The 11,212-nt window shown below is 39.6% G+C and overlaps 1 protein-coding gene across 2 annotated transcripts in view; it reads left to right on the forward strand.

Annotated features, from left to right (window-relative positions):
• The window catches only part of RANBP9 (RAN binding protein 9), a 75,143-nt gene that overhangs the window by 28,703 nt on the left and 35,228 nt on the right, over positions 1-11,212 (forward strand). For both annotated transcript variants that reach the window (XM_019523128.1, XM_019523122.1), the window contains exon 3: positions 10,346-10,398. In XM_019523128.1, the coding sequence (XP_019378673.1) occupies positions 10,346-10,398 (53 nt within the window). The remainder of the gene's footprint in view (positions 1-10,345; positions 10,399-11,212) is intronic.

The raw sequence follows: 11,212 nt of genomic DNA on the forward strand, positions 1-11,212 counted from the left end.
GGGGGGGGGGGGGGGGGGGGGGGGGGGCGCGGTATGTGGTGGTGAGGTAAAGACAGAACCGTTGAGTGGCCTGGCCCCTGCCCCTTGCTTCTTGTGTCTTCCCCCCACCCAGTGCCTGCATACCTCATGCCTGCCCCTGTACTGCTTGTACCCCCTGACACCTACTCCCCCACCTTCCTCCTCAGTTTCTGCCCTTCTTGCTTCCTCCCCCCTGCCCACTTCCTCTCACCTTCTCCTTGTGGTTTCACCTGGGGCCCTGGTCTGGCTTGGGGCACGGAGCACAGTGCATATACTGCCTCCAGCCTTAGCCTTGCAACAGCTGTCTTGGCAGCTCACCAAGCCCAAGAGCTGGCACTAGAGCTGCTGCTGCTGTATGGCCAAGCTGGGGCTGAAGGCAGCATGTGTTCCCTGCCTCCAACTGGAGTGGGGCCCCAGCAGGAGCCAGAGGTGCCAGAGGAAGATGAGTACAGCAGGGAGCAAAGGTCAGAGGGAGCAGAGGCTGCAGCAGGGAGATGGAGGAGGGAGGCAGATGGCTGGGAGGGAGAGCATTGGCTATGGCTCCAGCTCTGGCCTGGGGCTCGGACTTAGGGGTGTAATCAGAGCCACAGCTGGTACCCCCTCCTACTTGTACTTAAATCTAAAATGAGGGGCTTCCCCCCCATGTTGAATGTGGTGAGGGTGCCTCATTTTAGATTTGAGTAAATGCAGTATTCCTCTCCCACTTGTGACATGCAGTTTTGCAGCGTGGTCTACATCAGTGGTTTTCAAACTTCTTGAAGTAACAGTACTCTTTCATATCACTTTTTCTGCTGTAGAATCCTACTCCTATCCCAAAGCCAGGTGACTCAGCCCCACAGTAGTGCAGTAGTGCACTGCCTCCCAGGCCACTCAACCATTACCCCCAGACTCTTTGTGGATTCCGGCTGACCTATCGTGGAACCTCATGGTTCTGCTGGAACAACATTTAAAACCGTTAGTTTTACATAACTACTGTTACTTTGTTTGTCTGTTGCTACTTTAATTCCTTTTGTGGTCCTGTGCCTCTCTTAGCCAGATGTCTCTGAATGCTCCTTCTTTCACCTTCCTTCTTTCTACCCAGGTGAGCACACAGTTCACGAGCAGACTAGACTGTCTTTGTGCCTGAAGCAGGGTGTTTGTGCCTGAAAGCTTGCAAAGAACAATTTTTTCAACTACTTAGTTGGTCTAATAAAAGATACCACATCTACCCAAAGAACTTTGTCTGCCTATGTCCTTACATCAACATGGCTACAACCAGTAACCCTTCCTTCTGGCAGCTTTCTTTTGTATCAAGTTTTAATGCAAGTTTTGTAATGCTAGTTTTATAGGTTGACTTAAATTACCTTAGTATCTATTAATGGCCATTCTTGCTGCTTTAGTTGCATAAAACTTTCATTGGCTTCTTCATTGTGGGGAGAAGGAATGCATCCTTCATATTAATAATTTTCTTTACCAGCTCCCACAATCACTTTTTAATCAGTAATCAGAATGTGAGGTTAATTCTATCCTTTCATATGTATGGTGATGTCGAACAATGGTGCCACAGGATTTGGGTTAACTATGCTATTCTCCTTGAGGGAACCCCACTCAGATCCCAGGTCTCTTATAATTAGTATCAGTGTGTTGTTGAAGCCGTGAAGTCCAGGAAATATGTATGCAAGAAACAACGTTTTTTCATGATACCTTTTATAGATAGTTGTGAGATGTTAGACAAGTTCTTAGGCACAAAGTGTCCTTCTTTAGATCTCTGACAGTCACTTTCTTAGGGCAAGATTCTGTGACTTGCTCCTTCCAGACAATACTTTTAGGCTACAGTCCCCTGCAATTATCTGTGATAACTTCAGTGGGTCCGACTTCAGTTTAGTACCTATGGTTCCATTCTTTCAGGGACTATGCCACTTAAACCCCATCTAGGCAGATATCATAAAGTAAAAATACTCTATAATTAAAACTGTTATTTCAGAGAAATGTAACTTATAAGCAACTTATTGGTTGGCCACCTGTCTTCATGAGGATTTTTACGCCATGGTCTCATGCCTGCTTTTGTATTGTGGTTCTGTCGTCCACATCAGGAGTATCACTTTAAATAGTTTTAGATCTCTTGTAGTCCTAGACCTCTTGAGTCAGGCCTGACAAATTATGTGCGCTTCCTTCCCAAGAAGCTGAAAAATCAGAAGACTTGTTACTTGTGGTGTTTTAGTACTGGAGATTTGCATATTAATTACCCACAGTGTTTTTAGTCACTGGAAGAGAGATTTCTTGTCCATTGAACCAAGAATACATTTGCTGTCAAGGTAATAACGCATAAATAAAATAGCCTCTGGATATCCCATGATGGTGTGAGGATGCACAACCCTTCAAGCAAAGCTAAAACTATATTTACTGAATTACTGTAAGCAGACTAAGGCCTCTTTCAGACCTTCAGAAAGAATGAAACAATTTAAAAGTGGTTAGTCATGCAAAGGTACGTAGGGAAAAAACAAGTATAGTATGGATAGATTTTTTTCTTTTTACGCAGTAGTTCTCAAGTACAATAATTTGAGACCTTATCTGCGCTGAGATTAGCAGCTGGTATAGTTTCATTGATGCAATTGTCTTGTGTAGATGTGAATCATTAAGACAGCATTACCTTGTTTTAAAAGGGCTTCACTGATGCATATAATGCTGCACTAGGAGAAAGTATTAAAAAATGTTTTTAGATTGCTGTGAGATCATGGCTCATTTTAATGGTGACTGTATAATCAGCCCTTTGTGGTTGTGGTAGTTTGTGGTTGTGGTAGTGTTCTGAACTATACTTCATGTACATGGTAAAGTGGGTGTAGAAGTGAGAAAAGAGATTGACTTTTATTAGTACATGTTTAGGATTGTGAATGCAGAAAAGATGACAAAGCCAGTAGGGAAATACAAATCGCCCGAGTGAGGGACTAACATTAGAGGGATGGGGGTGAGGAGGTAAACACAGCTAGGTTACAGAAAATACAATGTTAGCCAACTAAGCCTGGGGGTGGGGAAAGGGGAGGGGGAGGGGGTTTGCGACGCTGAGAGAGAAAGATAGATGCACACAAACCTGTTACAATGGTCTGCAATGGTGGAGGAAGTGGTTTGGAGAAAGTGTCTCAGTCCATATAGTCTCGTTGCGGGAATCCTCTTTGGGTGGAGCGGGGTTGTCTGTTGCTGAGGAATCCTCTCGAAGTGAAATCCATCTAGTGCAGAGGCAGGGGTTAGGCGGTCCCTCTGGGTCCGGTTCAGTGGCGGTTGATCTGGTGGGGTTGGAGTACTGACGGTGGCCCGTGATGTGTTCCACATAGATGTCACAGGACACCATAACTACTCACCTAAACAAGTCAATCTTGTAAAATGCAAATGTGAGCTTTCCAGTGCATTGATGCAAGTTTAGCCAATGGCTATTGTAGTTTGTTCAACTGGTATGTACTCATTACAAAGCCCAAGCTCTTGCTCCCTTTCTCACATATGCAGAAATCTTTCAGGGTGAACTGTTCTTCATTTTCTCAAGTTTTATGACCTTTCTTCTATGATCCCAAACCAGTTTTTTTCTTCAATATTGGACACGTCTGCTTGTTCACTTTTTCTTTCTTGAGTACATTTATTTTACAAAACACAAGGGATGTCCAGTTCTTACTTTTGTTTGGAATTTCTTTGTTTTTACTGCCACGTTCCAGCTGTGGGACTGTGGTTTTCAGTCTGATTTTTGGCGTGGGTTTTTTGGTACATTTTATACAGTACGACTGTATGGAAAATCTTTTGGAAAGTAGCCATTTTGTCATCCTAACACACTCGGATGCACTGAATCTTTACTTGCCATTTAGGCATATAGTCACACTCAGAGGAAAAGCAAATGCATGAAAAGGCTGAAGTAGTTTTCCTATGTTACTGTGGCTTATTTTGTTGCTATCCTAACTTAAAATCCAAGATGAGATGGTGCTGTGTAAGTGGCAAATTGTACTGCATTCTTTTATCTTTTGGAATGTATCTAAACCACTTGTAAATAAGTATGTTTCACTGGAACGTTGGAGATGAGGAAGAGAATGCAGTTTCACTGGAAAAAGGGATTACTTGAAAACTGTGTAATAGGCTAGAGATGTGAAGAATTGGAATAAAACAGCCTACTTCTTTGAAATTCAGGTTTTGTAAAGGATTGAAAAATATTAATTTAAAGAAAACAGAACAAAAGAAACCAGAAGCAGTCCAAGAGAATTGCATTCTTGGGTTTTAGGTCCCTGTTTTTGGAATGTCCTTTTTTGAGAAGTTAAATTGTTCCTTTTTTATAAGGTCCATTCAGATTAAATTATTTGACTGCTTAATATAGTCAAATACAGAATTGGCTATTGCTGGGTAGTTGGGACATATTTGCATGTATTGGATGGTCTTTTTTTATCTGTATTCTGCAGTTGGGTATACATACATACTTGCAGAGAGCTCTACTGGAGGAAAATTGCATAATCTTAGAAAGCCTTCTGCCAGAGGGAACTCTGAAGTTCAAATTTAGTAGATCAGAATCTTTCTAGAAGAAACGTTATGGAAACAAAAAAAATTGTACAGTAACCTGATTTTTCCATTACCCCTAGAATTGTAGGTCTTGCAAGTACTTTTCCTAGTAGATAGAATATTACTTTGACCAATAAAACACATCCTTTGCTACCTGCACCCATGGTATACTGTACACTGTTTATTGGCTTCATACTCTATATTAGTTTTTTGATATATTTAAGTATTATGGGAAGGAACTTCACTTGAATAGTACTTGAACTCAATAGTACTTGAACTCAGTTGCCTTAGATCCCATACAGATATTTTGGTAACTTGGATTTTACCACTGTATGGTGTTAAGTTGCTTTCTTTAAATCTATAGCACATAGGTGAGGACAGGATCCAGATACCAGCTTGGTCATTTATTTTCATCATCACCAAAACAACTTGGATTTCAAGGCATGATGGAGCAACTCCCCCCAGGTATACCATCTTTTAAAATCACCTGTTGACACTGTAGAAAGAGTGAGCAAAACATCTTGACAGGGACTTTGACTCTTCAGATTGTAGCTTCTTGATGAAACGTTTGTTTTGTTTTTTTTAAGTAAAACTTTTGTTATTTGGTTAATTTTCCTTTTATAAATAAAGTGCAATTAAACAAAGTAAATAATGTTTTAAATCTCTAATGACAGCATCTAAATTAGTCATTGATGCCTAACAAGCTTTCCAGCTAACCAATAATTAGGTGCAACATTTGAATTCATGGTGCTTTTAGAAATGAGAGAGAATTGGATTAGACCAATCACTGCTTGGTCTGAATTTTGAGACTTAATTGTATTACCTTCAACACTGAAGTAAATATTCAACATGATGGTGCAAAATTTTGGTGAACAGTTTCAATTAGCTATAATTGCATATCTAAATACCTAAATTGTATGAAATGGTTACCTGTAATGCTTTTCCAATTTCTAATTGTGTACCTCCTGAAATTACTGCAGTTCCCTTCTCCTGTTCACTTCTGATTATCTTTCTTTTTTTTTTTTTAATTTCTCCTCCCTAATCTCTATTTTATTTCTACATCAAGGTAGAAACTCAAGCTCCAGTAAGAATGTGAATGCAGCTCTTTGAAAGAAAGGACTTCTTGAAAATGTGTAGCTGCTATCAGGTTGTTTCCTTTCCTTTGTTCTCGCTGTAGTGACCTCTAGACTCTTACGTCTGCTGTAGTGGAAAAAATACAGGGTCCTGTTAATGGCTACCCTTCTGGTAGACTGAGTTCCTTTTCTTCTTTTGGTAAACAGTTGAATCTTAGCTCTGTAGTATTCTGAAGAATTTACGTTCATTTTATTCTGCACGTAAAAATTATAGAAATTGCTCCTAATATTTGAAATGGACAAGTTGTTCTTGTGCCACATCATTATTAGCCTGAAAATAATGTGCTTAAAATACAAAAGGAATATAAATACCTTTTAAATATTATTAGAAATTATCCTAATTTGGATATTTACCTCCTTTATAGTTCAGTCTTTGGCCTTAAACTCTTTCTGCTTCCCCATGTACTGATTTAAAATGACTGAATAATTCATCATTAGCCTGACTTATTAGAATGCAACTTGACATCAGTTTGTACCCCATCTTGCTAGCGCTTTATATATCATGAACATGTGAGTTGATTCCTGCGATTTAGATTAAGGTCATAGTTTAAGGTATTGTCCCTGACGCACGCACCTTTTTTTCTTCTGTTTGTCCACATCAGTTAGTTTTTCTTCAGATGGGTTGGATGTGGCCAGGAGAGGCAAATAACTAACAGCAGCCCTTTTAATATTATATCATCTTGTGCAGCTTAGTCTATCTACTACCATCTTTAAGTCATTTTGATCTACAAACTCTGTGTTGGAGTGAGTCTTGTCACTTCCTGCTGTATTTACCTCCTTTTCCCTGTGATTGAAATATTATGCCTTGATATGGCCCAAGTGGTGAGAAGTAATGGTCACTTTGTGTTCATCTGTTGCATTCTGACTGTTTCCCAAGCTGAACCTATGTGTATATGTGTCCGCTGTTCCAGTAAATAAAGCAGGATCTGAAAGCAGCCTTGTCCAACCCTATTCAACTTGATGCTGGTCTGTTATTGCCTGTTTGCTGCCTAGTCCTTCTTCATTTTGTATTGGAGCCCTTGAATTTTTCCTCTTGCTTTCTAAACAATAAACCTCCTGATATGTGAACCTGTGAGACAAGTTTGGGATTTTACAGTATTATTCCTCCACTAAGGAAGTCCTTTGTATAAGCAAATAGCTTGGGTCAAAATTTGTTCCATCTCAGTTTATAAACTGAATAATTTTAAGGGACCTAAATTGTAGGTGCTGAAAAACAAATGGGAAAATAACATCTTAAGTATATTTGTATGAGCTTTTTTGAATACAGTGTGAGACTAGCCCATCAACATAAGATGTTGTTTACAGTAACTAAGGAAACTGGTGAGAGTCCAGAAGTGTTGATTCTTTTTGCGCCACACTCTAACAGAAACCCTAATCTGTAATCTCTATTTGATTTCACTCACTTTGAGCTAGAAATTGTAGTTGATTTTCTTCATTCAGATTCTTATAATAAAAAATATACATTTTCTGAAATACTGTCCAATTTCACTGTAGTTTATATAGTTTAAAGTACCTTCTCGCTGCTAAAAGAACAAAAAAGGAATTGCAAAAACATAGATATTTTACAGGAATAATCCTTTTATTTGGGATTGGTATCACTGTATTTAAGCTTCAGTAGTTGAAACTTCACTGTTCATACCTGTGTTAAATTGGGATACATCTTTTCACACTAGTATCAGTAGACCTGCACTTAAAAAGGGATATTGAATGAAAGGGGCAGAATAGACGTTATCATCTTCACAGGAATGAATATCTTCCTGTGACACCTAACAAATACGTTGTCTGTCTTTGTTTGGTTGTACTTGGCCTCTACTGAGCATCCTGCAGTATTACACCTGACATGGTGTAATATTGCCCCTTATAAAATGCTGACAGTTAATTTTTACTAATTAGATTGAAAAATTGTTTTTGATGTAGTTTGGCTGACTTGGAACTTTAGAAGCTTTTTTGTGGTTAACAAACTAAAAACTATCTAGATTATACTGATGAAAGAAATTGGTGTTTTTAAACTTGCTCATAGAAACTTTTTGTTCTATTTTTTAGATTCGGATATAACTTTTAGAGTCCTTCGCATATCAGGATTACAGGATAGCTTTGTAATTCCTCCTTTTTCACATTGCCCAAAGCAAAATTTAGCTTTTTCCACAGAAGCGTTTTCGGTGGTTATGTTCACTTTATCTTGGTCATTGCCCCAGAAACATAATTAGCAGTACAACAAAGACTAATTTCTTTGTTTGATGGCCTTCACTTCAGCTTCTTTGTATCTCTAGTATGCTGTGACCTGCCTGTGTAAACTGCTGGGGTCCCATTATGGATTGTTAGCACTTTCAAGGGACTGCATGTGATGCATCAAGCATCACTGGAGAAGTGCTTTGCATGTAGCAACTGTATGAAGCAGGAGTGCAGCAAGTAGCTTGTTGGTACTGATTGGGAGACGTGGGAGGGAATTACTAACCTGCACAGTGAAGCATGTCATAACTGTGACAAGCTGGCTGCTTTTAAGGCCATATAAAAGACGGCTGTTGTTAAAATAGCACCTAAACTTGTAGTTCAGAATAGAAAGTTTGTTTGAAAATCATTTATACAGTGAAAATATTTAGAGTAGGGTCTTTGACTTGGATTAGGACTGTCCAGCTTCTGAGTGTCAAGGGCTGGCCCTGAGCCTCCCAGTCGCACTCGTTATGGGTTGCATGCCCTATTGGCTGTCTGCAGTGCAGGCCAGGCCAGGCCATGCGCTGCTTCACACTGTGCCAGTCCTCACACCATGTGATGGGTGCTTCCCTTGCTGTACTGTGCAAGCAGCCCCATGCGCCGTGTCACACCACGGTGGTCCCCCTGTGCTGTACAATCTCCCCAAATTCCCCCAAGCCATCTGGCTGCAGGCTGTCTTGGCCACACCTGCAGAGACAGGGCAGGAGACTTCAGTGGCAGTGGCAGCTGGAGCAGTGAAAGAAAGAGTAGCCCCTGCACCAGGAATTGGGATGGAGGGCCATAAGTTAACCCCTTGGAGGCCTCATGTGGCCTGTGGGCCACTAGCTGGACAGCCCTGACTTAGACTGTGTAGGTTTTTTGTCTCGTATTTGTTCATTACTGCTGTTGCATGTTGGAAGCTTTTTATATATTAACTAATTTGAACTATTCTAAATAGTAGAATATTCTAATATTCTAAGTATTATCAAAATGAGTTACACACGGCTTAAATTGGAGTTGCTAGACTTAAGGGGGGAAATTTGTAACACATGTTTATTAATATAGCAAATATAAAATTCTAGCTTTTTGTTGGATGGGTCTCGTATTTCTTTCATCTTGGGCCATCATCAATTCACCTTTTGTGTTGTTTATAAGGAGGTTCAAGCTAATTTCACTGTGTTCTCATGCATTGTTTTTAAAATGCTTCAATGTTTGGATTGAAAAAGCAGGGAAACAGTTTAATATAAAGCTTCGCAGTCTTTCTGTGCTTTCTATATAAATCATAGAGTGAGTCTTTTGAACTAAGGATTTATTAACATTTATTTTCATAGAAGTAAATTTTGGGTTTTATTGGACCTGGCAATAACTTCATAATACATATTAAATTTAAAAACTTCAGCAATTACTTTTGATCATCTTACCAGTATATCTCTAAGGACTGTATCTTGCCACACCACATTAATCTAGTCCTTTGCTATTAGAATGACATTTCCATAAATGTCTCCCAAAAATACGCTCAGTTTCTGAAAACGTGTGTAATCGCTAAGTATCTAACTTGAGAAGGAGCTTTTTTTGGTAAAGAAGTGTTGGTAATACGTAGTGATCTCAATGGGTATTCATTCATCTTTCTCTAGGCCACTGGTTCCCAAACAAGGCGTTATGACCCCAAATGGCACCTAATGACTGAGGAAATGAGCCTAACAGACATTAAACTGTTGCTTTCAGACTTGCACTGGAATTTGGGCTGTGAGCCTGAAAATGGGGTATTTCATGCAAAAAAAAAAAAAAAAAAAAAAAAGTTAGAAACTGCTATTCCAGGTAGGCTGACAATAAGGAAATCTGGGACATTTGTCTGGGACAGTACCTCTCCGCCCCTTCACTCTCCCTTGCACTCTCACAAGTTGGCAGCGGCAAGGTGGTATGCTGGGCAGGTAGCAGTGCCTGCTTGCCCAGTACTCTGACTGCCAGCCAGACCGTACCCCACACTCCTGTGTTTTCAGGATGCTCATTATAATTCTCAAAAGCTGGCCATGACCAGCCTCTGAAATCCAGGACTGTCCCGGCTCAATCGAGACATATGGTCACACTAGCTCTAAGCCTTTTCAGCAAAATCTCTCTTTTTTTTTTTACCTACCTCTGTTTTTATGGCAAATGAGTGGCTGAACAAAATAAAGATTCTGTACTTGCTATGATGGTTCTAGCCCTACTTTCTATAGATAACAAAATGTATTTGGTAATAATTTCCTTCTTCAGCCTCTCACCTTCCCGTGCTACAAACATTTAACATGACATACTTATTTCACTAGGAGTTACTTTCCTGTTAGATAACTGTGCCACTATGCCTGTGTGTGCATCCTGTGTTAACTTCTCATCAGGTTAATTGGCAACAGATTCACCAATGCAGTGTTTCTTGGAAATGTCTTTCATGTTTTTTTGTTGTTGTTGTTGTTGACATGTTGTAAAAGAAGATAAGCTTGTCTTGGTTTTTATTTTTACAGTTACATGGGAATTGGGCTTTCTGCTCAAGGTGTGAACATGAATAGACTACCAGGTAAGTCTAATATTTATTAGTATTGTGTTTGATTTATGAAACAATGCAACCAAACTTAATGGTTTTACAGTGTAATATCTGTTTCAGAGTAAATATCAAGATCTTTTAAGTACTGACAATGTATTTAGCTCCCAGCAGTAAACTATTGAGATATTTGCCCTGTTTATAACCATCTCAATGTATCTTAGCCATAGGACAAATTGCAATTTGATGAAACAAACTGTCATGTACAATGTGGAGCCCTAAAAGGATTTCTTGCACAGAAGAGATGTTTTTCTAATGGTTATTAATAGAGATGCCTTCCTGTGAGCAAAACCTCATCACTTTTTTTTTAAGAGTAGGTAGGACATACTATTCTTGTTTCAACACTGAATTTCCCTGTCTCTCCTTAATATTAAGAACCTTTTTAAGCACCTCTGTAGTCCTAGGACATTTATGTACGTGCTTTGGGAGCTCACTCTAATTAGAGTGCCTGAGCATCACGTGCATCAGTGTCCCCATGCTGAAAAATAGTGATGGGGAACTTTAGTTAAAGCTTGCCAAATGACCTTTAGTGAAAGTGCCCCACTGCCATTTTTCACTACAGGGATGCTGATGCACATGGTGCTGGAGTCCACTGGAGTGCTGTAATTACCATGTTGCAGTAGACTAGATTAATCAAGTCTGCTCCAATGTCAGGGCAGCCTCGCTGCATGTGTATAGGTGCCCTTACTGATTTACAAAATTGAGGCCTATATCACTATAAATTTTAAATACTGTTGTACAGTTTTAATACAATAATTGTTGGCATTTCCTTAAAAAAAAAAAAAAAAAA

The sequence above is a fragment of the Gavialis gangeticus genome, unplaced genomic scaffold (genome assembly GCF_001723915.1).
Source record: "Gavialis gangeticus isolate Ggan-Ray unplaced genomic scaffold, GavGan_comp1, whole genome shotgun sequence".
NCBI classification, from domain to species: Eukaryota; Metazoa; Chordata; order Crocodylia; family Gavialidae; genus Gavialis; species Gavialis gangeticus.